We start from the raw sequence: 13,759 nt of genomic DNA on the forward strand, positions 1-13,759 counted from the left end.
TTCTGTAGATAAGATAGGCAAGTTGTCTCTGGGTATATAAGAAGAGAACCTACACATGTCTCCACACACAGGTGGAAACCAATACTCAAAATGAAGTTCCTAATTCTTGCTCTCATTTGCCTTCAACTCTCAGAGGGGATTGTTAAGTAAGTATATTTATATTTCATCACTTACAGCTCAACAGCTCAACATGTGATAGAATATATGACACTAGGAATTTCTATTCAATTAGCCAGTGAACTAGATTACCGAATTACAGATGCACTGTAGCTTTAAACTGCTAGGTTAGTTTAAGTCATTTAAGATTTACCCTTAATAGACACTAAGACAGCATACATATTTTGACTTTAAACAAGAAGTATAGGTTCACAAAAAAAACAAACATACATACTCATCTAGATGGCTGCAGCCTCAATCCAATGCTGCAGCTGTCCCCTGCTGGCTCTACAGTGAGAACTAAGTGATTAAAAACTGCTGATCGCTTAATTTGCAGTCTTCAGTGAGCAGAGAGCCTGTGATTTTTATTCACTGGCTCTCTGCTCTGCCCCTCCAGTACTCCCTGTAGTGCTATGCAGGGGTAGGAACAGCTGGCTCAGGCTCTTAGCGGCCCATTGAGAGGCTGAGCCAGCTTCCAGTCAGGCATCTGCATGGATCCTGACATTATTGTAGGGATACCTGCAGAGCCTGAACTGAACTAAATACACTCCTGTGATCCCCAGGAGAAGTATAGCCAAAAAAGCTTTGGACATACTTCTCTTTTAAGTTGTCAGGTGTTTTCATTTGTAAAACAAGTAAATTTGTAAGTATGATTACTGCATATTAATGGATATAGTAGCTTCTAGGATGTTTCAGAAATCCTTGAACTAAACATGCATGTGCAAATTTATAAACAGTTGAATATTTCATTTCTAAGTATCTTTACTATGTTTTGAACCCAAAGCATAATGTTAGTGTCAAGATAAATAGGACATATTACATAATATAATTTGTACTTTCTACATACAGTAAAACTAATTATTTAAAAACTTTTTTTTTCCCCTAGCGGAACAGTCAAGTGCAGCACATTAAAATCAAATATAAAAAATGTTCAATAAATCATTCAATAAATGTGAAACAGTAAAGTGCAGCATAAAAATGAGAATATATAAAGTCCATAAAATATCAGTGGAGTAAGAGCTATAAATTGTCCGTAAGGATATAAGTACGGCAATCAATATTGTGAAGTAATCCAATAGGAAATCCACCACCTCTGTCAGATGTACACTCACCAGATATCTACTGGTAAACAGCATATAAACACATATCATCTGGGTACAGGTAACAGCAATGAAGCCTCTGCAAGGGATGCTCAACCAAGGGCAAAAAACACAGGTTAACCCTCTCCTATGAGGAAGAGCTCACCACAGGAGCCAAAAGTAGTATATAGTGTAGTATTTATTAAATAATGAATAAAAGACAATTCACATGGAAAAAAGAAAGTATGAAGGTAAAATGGAGTACCAAGATGGCTACCGTTCCGACCTTTGGAAACGGTGGCGTGACGTCAGCAAGTGCGGCTCCATCTGACGCGGTTCGTCTGCATACATGTCTTCAGGGGTACATTCAAAAAATAGCTTTGTTTGTGTAGTCTTAAAAATTATTTATGGATCACTGTGATATCATAACAAATAACAATATTTAACAATCATATCACATCAATAACAAACTCTGACCATAATTCTGTTAGCCTTGGCAAATTTTCCTGCAGATTTCCCCTTAGAGTATAAAGTAATCCTGGAGGCCTTTGTGGGACCTAATCACTGGACAGTTCATCTTTCTGTGGCTAATCTGCAGTCTTATGGGGAAGTTTCCTTAGATTCCATCTATTTTCCTATCTTCTACCATGAGAAGAATTCTAATCATAGCATTAGGATCTCTGGCCCTTTTTCTTCTTGGGGTTAGGATGGTCGATTCTGAAATTATATAGTTGGTGAATCCCTAAACGTCAACAAGCTTACAGGCAAATTATTGAATCCCCAAAGTTCCTCTTGAGTAGGACACTAGTGGCCATTGATCAGCACAGTATACATACACTAACATCTAAGCTGTTACCACCCACAAATTACAGGCTTGTAAGAAAAGAAATATACATTCACCGGCCATTTTATTAGGAACACCTTGCCAAGAAATTATCCCCCACACCATTACATCACCACCACCAGCTTGAACCGTTGATACAATGCAGGATGGATCCATGCTTTCATGTTGTTTACACCAAATTCTGACCCTACCATCTGAATGTCGCAGCAACCAGCCTGCCCATTCTCCTCTGACCTTTGACATTAACAAGGCATTCTCATCCACACAACTGCCGCTCACTGGATATTTTCTCTTTTTGTACCATTCTCTGTAAACCCTAGAGATGGTTGTGTGTGAAAATCCCAGTAGATCAACAGTTTTTGAAATACTCAGACCAGCCTAGCACCAACAACTATGCCCCTTTCAAAGTCACTTAAATCACCTTTCTTCCCCATTCTGATGTTTGGTTTGAACCTCAGTAAGTTGTCTTCACCACATCTAAATGCCTAAATGCATTGAATTGCTGCCATGTTGCTGATTAACAATTTGTGTTTCCAAGCAATTGAACAGGTGTACTTAATAAAATGGCTAGTGATTGTATATATTTGATATATTTTAGTATGCACTTATTCAGGTTATTATGCTATCAGCTTTTGCCTTTTATAAGCTCTGATATTATTTCTGCAGAGTCCCCCTGAGGAAGTTTAAGTCCATGAGGGAAGTAATGAGAGAACATGGTATCAAAGCCCCAGTGGTTGATCCAGCTACAAAGTATTACAACAATTTTGCCACTGCTTTTGAACCTCTGGCAAACTACATGGATGTAGGTATCTGTGGACACATTGTATTTTCTATGTATTGCTTTTTAAAATGTTTTAAAACATCTTCATGGCCCACTAGAAATGTGTATTGTTTAACATTCAAAGGGAATTCCTACTATCCTACTATAGATAAAATGAAGTGACTAAAGTAATTTAGAATGTAAGGTGCGATGCAGCGCCATTAACTTTGAAAGCGCTCCAATGTACCTTGCCATGGATGTGTGTTGCAGCCCAATGGTGCATTAGGCAGTCCATTCAAATAACTGGGCTTCTTTAATACAATACAGGATAACATGTGTATGTTAACACACTTGATTGGTGTGAATGGGCCCATGGTAGAACTCCAGCCAAAACCTTTTAACATTTTTTTGGATACCTTTTGTTTATTTTTTGTTGAATTCTTTCTTTTGGGGTGATATACCCCCACTTCCTGTCCATTGGTAGTTGCCACCATAACAGAGAGCAAGGGGAGATGCAGAAATCCTTAATAGGGTCCCCAATTAAGTGACTGCATTCAAAAAAGAGATTTCACCTCATTTTGCAGCGATTTTCCCTAACATTGTATGGTGTCATCAAGGCAGAAAATGTTGTTATATACCTCAAGCAGGGGAATAGCCTATAGCTTGAGGATCTTATCCTTCCATATTGTAGCAAAATCAAAAATGTTGTAGTGGTATTTCTGTTTTTATAAGGACACCACATAATCATAAAATAATTGTAGGCTTCCTCATATTAATTTTCTGCATGGGCTGATGGCAGCTTCTTATTTTTGTTTGCATAGTCATAGCATGTCCTTTCCTTGGTTACTTACAAATGGTGAATATATAGACTGATATACTAATGAGTGGTTATACCTTTCACATCCATGGCAATGAAAACATCTTTTGATAAGATTTTAAATATCACAGAATATACTTTAGTGTTATGAATCATGATACATTAATGCACACAGAAAGCATGTATGGACTTTATTTCATTGTCTATACAAATCATAAAAAATACATATGCATTATTCCTAGCATGGTGTGCAACTGTTGTATCAGTAAACTTACCTAAGAAAACACATGGGTTTGAATAATTGGTTTCTTTCTCTGTAGATGTCTTACTATGGTGAGATCAGTATTGGAACTCCTCCTCAGAACTTCCTCGTTCTGTTTGACACTGGGTCCTCCAACCTGTGGGTAGCCTCAACTTACTGTCAAAGCCAAGCCTGCAGTAAGTAAATGACATAGTGAATGCTTTGTGACCAGGGGCGGACTGACAACTCATGGGGCCCCCGGGCAATAGGGGATCATTGGGCCCCTGTGTCCTTGCCCAAACTCAAAAAAGCCTATGAAAACGGTACTAGGGGCATCTCATGGGGCCCCCTACTGACCCTGGGCCCTCGGGCAGTGCCCGAGTTTCCAAATGGTCAGTCCGCCCCTGTTTGTGACCTTATTAATTAGCATAATAATGTTTCTGACATCTTTTTTTCTAGGTAAATGTGTCACAAAACACATTACTAGATATTATTTTTGTGGTTCAAATTGCATTATAACAACTAACATTAAAGTGAAATGTTTTAAGACTATACCATATACTGCCTTTTGGTACTCAACTAAAGAGTTCAGACACAATTTGCAAAAAACTGGACAGACCATTGCTCCCTATTAAAGCTAATATTACTGATATATACAGTATATGTGGTAGATACTGTAAATGTCATAGAAAGGGCACCTTGGATAGAAAGACAATTGTAAATATGGGAATTATCTTGAATTATGAAATGGAATTGAATAAAGATGCCATGATCCTTTAAATTGCTGTAAAGATGCTGCTGTATTTTCTGTATTTTCTAGCACTCTGAACTTAAAATTTGGGATTGAGAAGAGATTAGCCTGTTGAGTTGTCCTATCAAAAAGGTTACTTGTTAGACCAGTAGAGCTTTAATAATTCATAGTTATGCAGCTAGAGATTAGATTCATTTTTTCAAATATGAATTTAAAGTGTGTCTAAACCCAAGTACAAAAAAAGATAGTTTGACAGCCTAGTTGTCCTTGGATGTGGTGACTGCATTAGCTTTCTTTTTTCACACTTTTTTCCTTTATTTTAACCTGGTAATCCTGTCATTAACCCACTCAAGTTCTAGGGTGACAACCATGCTGAGTAGTATTGTCACCCTAGAACATGGAATGTGTTAGAACTACATAACAGGGGAAGGTGTTTTGTAGTCCATAATGACAACAGGGAACTATGTAAACTGACAACAGTCCAGAGATACACAGTACAGGAAGTTGTCAGATCACAAGATTCTTTTCTTAATAAACAGTTATTTTTTTGCATGCATGGAACAAATATACAAAAATATTTTCAGTTGTATATTTAATAGACCAAAAAGGGAGCAAATAAGAGAAACGTACTGTTAGAGTTTACATACACTTTACCACCAACCTTTTCTAAATGATATATTAATGTATTGATTTTATTATTATAATTTTTAAATTATTATTATTATTATTGTTGTTATCTGTAAAGTATAACGTTGGACTCTTATTAGAAAATATGTGCTTCAGCACTTAATTGCAAATGTATCAGCACTGACCATTTTCTGCTAGTCTCCTTGCAAAGTCACATAACTACCTGTTGAGTTGGTCAGGGAAGTCCACCTAATGCAGCTTCCTGTGATGGTGTGGCAACGACGGTGAACTGCTTCTGAATTCAGAAGAGTTGCCATTCCCAAGTAGGGTGTACCTGCTTGCACTGCAGTGGGATAAAAAAAATGTTTTAGGGAGTGTGGCTATCAGCATGGTCACTGTAGATTCACAAGTCTCTAGCTTGTTAGCCGTCATCTGTCTATACCTGGTTCTGGCCCCTGATTCCTATATTGACAGCACTGCTAAAACCCTCTCACTGTGAGCTGCAGTACAATACCTGATTAAATCCATTCCATCAAAAAGTTCAACAAGGGAAAACTGTACATATCCTACAAAATTGAAAGTGAACAATACAGATGGAATATTGTTTAAAATGTGTGCAGTAATGTGACGGCAAAAATATACCCTTGTGTTTTCTATAAGTAAGATAGTTGTATTATTTATAGATTTTCCCCATGGCATTAATTGCTGAAGATGCAGATGTGCCTCAATGACTGAAATTTAGATATTATTAATATATCTGTCAATCATTCAATTTTTATACTGAATAAACCCATAAAAAGCACTTTGATATTAATATTGTAAGGCTAAACTTAAAGCAGAGCTCAATCCAAAAGGGGAGGTTCCGCTTTAAGGACTTTAAGGTTCCGGAAGTGGAAGTGGGTACCTGTCGAATTTGGGTACCACCCCCGCTCCCCAAAGGTGCCAATCCTTAATGGGGGGCGGGGGGTACCCGAATTCGACAGGTACCCGCTTCCACTTCCGGAAGCGGAAGGTATTCTCTCCAGCTGTAGTCTTTTTGGGACACTTTACAGGTCCCAGAAGACTAAAGGATCATTTATGAAGCGCAGCACTACTCATGCATGTGCAGTGGGTTCCCAGCTGTGAAACCGCAAGCTATCACAGCCGGGTGCCCACATTGAAGATGCCGGCCTCCTAGAATACAGGATGTCCAGTGAAACGAGCTGCGGGGTACACACCATGGGACCGAGGGACAGGTAAGTGGCTGCTTTTTAAAAGTCAGCAGCTACAGTTTTTGTAGCTGCTGACTTTTATTTTTTTATAGGCTGAGTGGAACACCACTTTAAGACATATACAGTTGAAAGAAATATTTGTCTGATTCTCCTGCTATAAATTTGCTATTTGGTTTGGCCAGTCGTGTCATAGACTTGGCTTAAGCCAGCCATAGACGGATAAAAATTCAGCCCATTCAGTACAAGCTGCCTGTCCACTTCTTTTGTATGATTATTGCCACCGGCTATAGCTGGCAGCAGTAATCATTGTATTCTGACAAAGGGCAAACCTAATGATGTCGGAATACATTAGGACAGCGGGAGAGATTCCTCCACCAACACTAACTGCACAGCTAGGGAGGAGACACACATTTATCCATATTCAACAATGAACAATGAATCAACATTATTACCTCTGTTTAATGAGCAGGGAGCTGGCGCATGAGTTATCAGATGACAGCATTGTTAGGGTTTACACACTTTAATTGCAAATTATAAATCCTTTGGCAGGTTAAACAGTAAATATGTGTATAATATACACTTACTATTGGGTAATCCTTGCTAGTACTGGGTTGGACCCACTTTTGCCTTTAGAACTGCCTTAATTCTTTGTGGCATAGATTCAACAAGGTTTTGGAAACATTCTTTAGAGATTTTGGTCCATATTGACATGAGTTCCTGTTGCCTTTCTATCATGTTGACCCAGTCTGCCCATTCTCCTCTGACCTCTGACATCAACAAGGCATTTTCATCCACACAATTGCCGCTAGCTGGGTAGTTTCCCTTTTTCAGACCATTCTCTGTAAACCCTAGAGATGGTTGTACATGAAAATCCCAGCAGATCAACAGTTTTTGAAATACTCAGACCAGCCCGTCTGGCACCAACAACCATGCCACATTCAAAGTCCCTTAAATCCCCTTTCTTTCCCATTCTGATGCTTGGTTTGAACTTCAGCAAGTCGTCTTCACCATGTCCACATGCCTAAATGCATTGAGTTGCTGCCATGTGATTAGCTGATTAGCAATTTGTATTTGCAAGCAGTTGAACAGGTGTACCTAATAAAGTGGCTGGTGAATGTATGTATTTGGACTGTGTATGTAGCTATTTGCCTGGTGAATAGAATGGGTTATAGAAATTACTGACCTGTAAATTCTAGTATTTTTATTTTAAATGATTACCATGTTTAATACATATATATTTTTTCCCCTCTAGCCAATCATCCTCTGTTTAACCCCAGCCAGTCTTCCACCTATTCTTCAAACCAGCAGCAGTTCTCTCTGCAATACGGTACTGGTAGCCTGACTGGATACCTTGGATATGACACTGTGCAGGTATGTGTATATAAAAAAAAAATCATTTAGATAGTATAGACATTTAGGCTACCTGGTTTAGTTCATTATAGTTCATTATATAATAAGAAATTGATGTAAATTTTTTTTCTTGACAAGATAACCCACATATATATATATATTTTTCAAGAGTAGAATTATTATGAACTAACAGCGAACGTTTACTACAAGTGATGCTAATTTTAAAAGCCCTTTCTGAATGTATACAGATCCAGAATATAGCTATTTCTCAGCAAGAATTTGGCTTGAGTGTGACTGAGCCTGGAACCAACTTTGTCTATGCTCAGTTTGATGGTATTTTGGGTCTGGCTTACCCATCTATTGCTGTGGGCGGAGCTACCACTGTGATGCAAGGCATGATTCAACAGAATCTCCTCAACCAGCCTCTCTTTGGATTCTATCTTAGTGGGTAAGTTTGTTTTTTTATTTAATATTGGTTTACTTTATTCTGTTCCCTACAATATTTTTCTTATTTGGCATAATTTTGCATATGTGCTTTACAGGCAAGAGAGCTCACAGAATGGTGGTGAAGTTGCTTTTGGTGGCGTTGACCAAAACTACTATTCTGGACAAATTTATTGGACTCCTGTGACTTCTGAAACATACTGGCAAATTGGAATCCAAGGGTATTTTGAATGTTTATATTAACATTATACTGTAGATGATCTAATCAGGCTGTCATATCCATAGTAAGTGCCAACTTTCAAATTATTAAGCCATTTTATAAGGGCACACACATACATAAATATAGGTGCATTTTGAATTCCCTTATTGATTGTGATAAATTATGAATTATTTACTTTGCAAGAAAGTTTTAGGAATCACTTATGTTATATATGGGTAACAAAAAGATTTATGGAAATGAATTTATGAATTTATGGAAATATGTAGATATTGGCACAGAAACTACCTATATGCTGCAATTTTCCCCAAATTTCCAATTATTTGGGAATCATTTTATTATTCATGGATAAAGTAATCTGGAAAAGAAGTATTTAATAGAGAAAATGGAATGATCTTGCTCTTGAGCAATAAGCAGTATTAAATCTTTAGGTAATATTAACAAAAGTTCTGCTTTAGGAATGTGGTTAAGGTTGGTGTGGTTGACAATTATATAAAAACACACATAAATAATTTCAGATTCTCAGTTAATGGACAAGCTACTGGATGGTGTAGCCAAGGATGTCAGGGTATTGTGGATACTGGTACTTCTCTGTTGACCGCGCCTCAATCAGTCTTCTCCTCCCTCATGCAGTACATTGGTGCCCAACAAGATCAGAATGGACAGGTAAGATAAAATAAACTAAAATTGCAATAAAAGAGACTTCCATTGACACATTATTCCAAGATCCTACCTTGGCACTAGCCTTTGTATGTTTCAGGCTTTTTTTTTATAGCCCCCTAGCATTTAACTTTTCTAATATGCTTAAATTGTTTTATAAAAATCACAGTTTGTTGTGTTGGAGGATAAAAAAGAAGTATAACAATTGCAAGCATACATTTTATACCTTTCTGTTGAATGGTCCATATTAACAAGGGTTCATATACTAAGACACTGGTGATACAGTAATTCTGACTTGTTATGTTCTCTACTTGCTTAGTTCTAAACCCAAACAATTCTGTGGCACAAAAGTATAGTATGCAATGCATCTGGATTTCTGTACGACCATTACATATTGTATTGTCCCAGTTTAATAAAGACCAGCTGGGAATTTATGAGGTTCACATCACGTCATGCTTTGGAGTATTGGAACACCAACAACTTGTTCCTATTACCTTTGCTTTATTCCTTGCCAGGATCTACTGCTAGAGTAGCTTGTTTCTATAACTATAATAATTGTGTGTTTTTTTTATAACAGTATGCTGTCAGCTGTAGCAACATCCAGAGTCTTCCGACCATCAGTTTTACCATAAGTGGAGTTTCTTTCCCACTTCCACCATCTGCCTATGTACTTCAGGTACATCATCTATTAGTAATATCATACTGTACAATGCTGCAATGCAATACCAAAGTATAATATTTCTGAAAAATATATATTTTTTATCCTTTAGCAAAACAGTGGCTACTGCACTATTGGCATCATGCCTACTTACCTGCCTTCTCAGAATGGACAGCCTCTCTGGATCCTGGGTGATGTCTTCCTCCGGCAATACTATTCCGTCTATGATCTTGGCAACAACCAAGTTGGTTTTGCTACTGCTGCATAGACAAATTGCCCTTCCTACTGACATAATGCCTAATTTCCGCAGTGCTTTCATATGCAGTACAAATACCTGTCTTTCACATTCTTTAGATTTTGATGTAAGACGTTCCAAAGAGTAAATCCTAAAAGTACAATGCTTTGCAGCTGATAATAAATGAATAAAAGAAATTATGTATTCAGTAAAATTTGTCTGCTGTTCTATTTGCCTTAAAGTATATAGCATCTACAACTACAGTATAAGAGTATGTGTAACTAGGGGGAAAGGTATGTGCTTTTAGGTCAGATAAGATAAATAGCTGTTTTTCATTTATCCATGCAATGGAATATTGAGGAGCTGCAGCATCCTTAAAGCAAGTATGGAGTATTTATGAAAAACTGCAGCAAGTCAGATGGAGAACACCTCATTTCCTTGCATTAGGATATCAAGCATCATCTAGCTCTGTCCTCCCCAGCTGTACTATCTCTGCCTTTTCACTTTCATTCTTTGGATTTAGGTTGTTTCAATCATAGATGCTCAGCAATGTGGAATTAATCTAGGATGGTCTGCAAATGCAGCTTGCCTAGAAACTGACATCCACCTATTAACTTAAACATATTAAGGCATTTTGATATGTGCAAATCCAGCACTTTCATCAGGACTTGCATTGCACAGAAACTCAATGATGACATCACTGGGTCTACAATAAGGTATGAAATAAAACCAATAAGGTTTCATTTAAAAATTGTATGAGCATGTCAATGATAAGGGAATTGAGGAACCAGAGAAAGCCAAAATATAGGCAGAAGAAAAGTCAGCTTTATGCATTTTCAATATATCCATTTACCTGGATAGTTGAAAACCTTCATAGATATTCTCAGAAGCCAAGATTAGGGGCTCACACCCTTTGATTCATGCCTGTGTTCTGTTGTCACTAAGCCAGATATTAGAAAAGGCCGAAAAACAGCTGCTAACTGAAAAGAGAAAGACAGATCTATTATATCATTAGACTAAAACTGAAGGAGTGGTTGAATTTAGAACCCAAACAACTCTGAGAACCAAAGTTCTATGAGAGATAAATTGGCAAATTAGCAATTTTATTATAATTTACAGATGAGCTGAAAAAGCAGTTTGAGAACTGAAATGTTTCCAGAATAAATGGCCAGTCGAGCTGCTTTTCATTTATTATCAAAAGATGTAAGGAATTATCCATGGTAACAATTAAGTCAACTAAATTGGGGCATGGCCTGAAATCCTTATAGATGGAAGCAGTGTTGTAAAGACCCTAAAAGTAACATGTGAGAAGGGATTAAGGAATTAATTAAAGATACACAATGTTTAGTATCTAGGAAGGTTATTTGAACCACTGGGTTGGTACCAACATCTTCTGTAAGTTGCAATACATAGAAAACAATGAACCTAAATGGGACTTTTAGGCCCCTTTTAGATAGGGTGAACTCATACCAACCAGCATGGGATCCGCTCACAGATCCCCTGCTAATTAGAGCAGAGTGGGCAGATGACACACCCTTGACAACAAAAAGTAATACATAGTTATTACTTACAGTTAAATAGGTAATCTGGTTGTAAAAAGACACAAGTCCATTTAGTTCAACCAACAGGAAAAAAAAACACACACAAATAGAAAAGCTCCATATACACTATCCAATACCCACAGTTGATCCAGAGGAAGACAAAAAATCCCAATAAAGTATGATCCAATTTCCTCCAGCAGGAGGAAAAAATCCTTCCTGATCCTCCAAGAGGTAAGATATTAGTATCCATTTATATTATGTGCATTTAGGAAAGAATCCAGGCCTTTCTTAAAATAATCTACTGAGCTGGCCAGAACCAACTCTTGAGGGAGTCTATTCCACATTTTCACAGCTATCACTGTATAGAAGCGTTGGAGATTACATTTTTTTTTTCCAGCCGTAAAAAGAGTCCCATTTGTCCTCTGTGATGACCTTAAAGTGATTAACTCTAAACCAAGTTCACTATATAGACCGCTTATGTCTTTATACATGTTGATCATATCCCTCCTTAATCTCCTCTTCTCAAGAGAGAATAAATTCAGTTCCTCTAATCTTCCCTCATAGCCAAGCTCCTCCATGCCTCTTATCAGTTTGGTTGCCCTTCTCTGTACTCTCAACAGTTCCCCAATATCTTTTTTGTGAACTGGTGTCCAAAACTGAACTGCATATTCCAGATGAGGTATTACTAAGGATTTGTACAGGGGCAAAACGATATCTATCTCTCTCTGCAGACCGTTGCTTTGCATGCTATTATTATTATTATTATCTACCAGAACACCCAGATCCTTCTCTACCATTGTTATACTCCCCCCTATTATGTATGATGAGTGAATATTTTTAGCCCTCAAGTGCATAACTTTACATTTATCAACATTAAACCTCATTTGCCATGTAGGTCTCCAATTAACCAGTTCAGCCTGCCCTATAGCAGGATTACTGCTACAGGGCAGGCTCCCTGCACAAAATCATGTATATACATGTGATTGTGGGCGGGGGCACGCGTGCCAGCCTACCCTGCGGTATCGTGATTTGGTGCCTGACCGATGGTCAGTGGTGTTCGGCCTGGATCTGCTGATTGATTCCTGCTCTATCAGAGATCTTCCTGTACCTGTGTTTACATTTACACAGGTACAGAAAATGATGCAACCTTCTCTCCCTGGGCACATTCCATTCCAGAGAAAAGAAAGCAGTTCTGAGGGAGTCAAAAGCAGCACACGTTTACAGTAAAATCACTGATAGGTCACCTTTAACTCCCTGATCACCCCCCAGTTAACCCCTTCCCTGCCCTGTCACCAGTGTCATTAGTACAGTGTACAGATTTTGATACTGATCACTGTATTAGTGTCACCAGCGACTTTAGAAAGCATTAGTGTCAGTTAACATCCCTCTCAGATAGCGTCAGATTGCCCGCCACTACATCAGTCATAAAATGTAACCCTTTGATTGCCAGGAACACGCTCACATACACAATAAACCTCCATTGCTAGTAAAGTGTCTGAACGGATCACTATATTTGATCAGATCAGAACTATACCAGCGTTCACAATAGTACTGTGTCCCCAAAAATGCAGTGTTAGCAGGATCAGCCCCGCCACCTGCCATCACCTGCGTTTAGCCCCTACACTTACCCCCTTTCTCTGCCAGCAAGTGCAATGTCCGTAGACCACTGTCACTTGGTACATTGCACACAAAACCACAGTGTTTGCAGAATCAGGACTGAACTCTGCTAGCACTTGCCGGTAAATTTTTTTGCAGTGGTTAAATCAGTACCTGACAGCAAGGTGCTCTTTTTCCTATGAGTTTCACTAGGTACCTATAAATTTAGTGGCCAAAATGTCCTAAAAAATGTACTCTAGTGAAAAGGCCTACAGGATTCGGACATGTCAGATGAGAGCGAAGGGGAAGCCTCACTGACAGAATCAGGCTCAGAATATGAATCTGTAGACAGCAGTGGCACCCTGACAGCTCAGATGATGGAGTAGAGGTCCCTGCTAAGGTCAGGCATACCCGACCCCGTTCCCAGGTTGCCGAGGTGGTACAATTGCATGATGATTCTCATATGCAGCAGAGTGCCAGTACTAGTGCCGCTCAACCCTCTGGTGAACTTGCGAGCACCAGCGGCCTAGTACATTCTTGTCTTATACATACCAGCACTGCAGTATCACTTG

The 13,759-nt window shown here is 38.4% G+C and overlaps 1 protein-coding gene across 1 annotated transcript; it reads left to right on the plus strand.

The window, feature by feature from the left end:
• The first annotated feature begins 79 nt into the window (after nucleotides 1-79).
• On the plus strand, nucleotides 80-10,264 carry LOC149459410 (gastricsin-like). Its single transcript, XM_089681104.1, has 9 exons — nucleotides 80-146; nucleotides 2,746-2,881; nucleotides 3,977-4,094; nucleotides 7,739-7,857; nucleotides 8,085-8,284; nucleotides 8,379-8,501; nucleotides 9,016-9,163; nucleotides 9,735-9,833; nucleotides 9,928-10,264. The coding sequence occupies exons 1-9, from the start codon at nucleotides 91-93 to the stop codon at nucleotides 10,081-10,083; spliced, it is 1,155 nt and encodes a 384-aa protein (XP_089537230.1). The 5' UTR covers nucleotides 80-90; the 3' UTR covers nucleotides 10,084-10,264.
• Nucleotides 10,265-13,759: the final 3,495 nt, after the last annotated feature.

The sequence above is a fragment of the Staurois parvus genome, unplaced genomic scaffold, assembly GCF_062004578.1.
Source record: "Staurois parvus isolate SC_StPar_1 unplaced genomic scaffold, SC_StPar_1.0 ptg000261l, whole genome shotgun sequence".
In the NCBI taxonomy this organism is placed as follows: Eukaryota; Metazoa; Chordata; class Amphibia; order Anura; family Ranidae; genus Staurois; species Staurois parvus.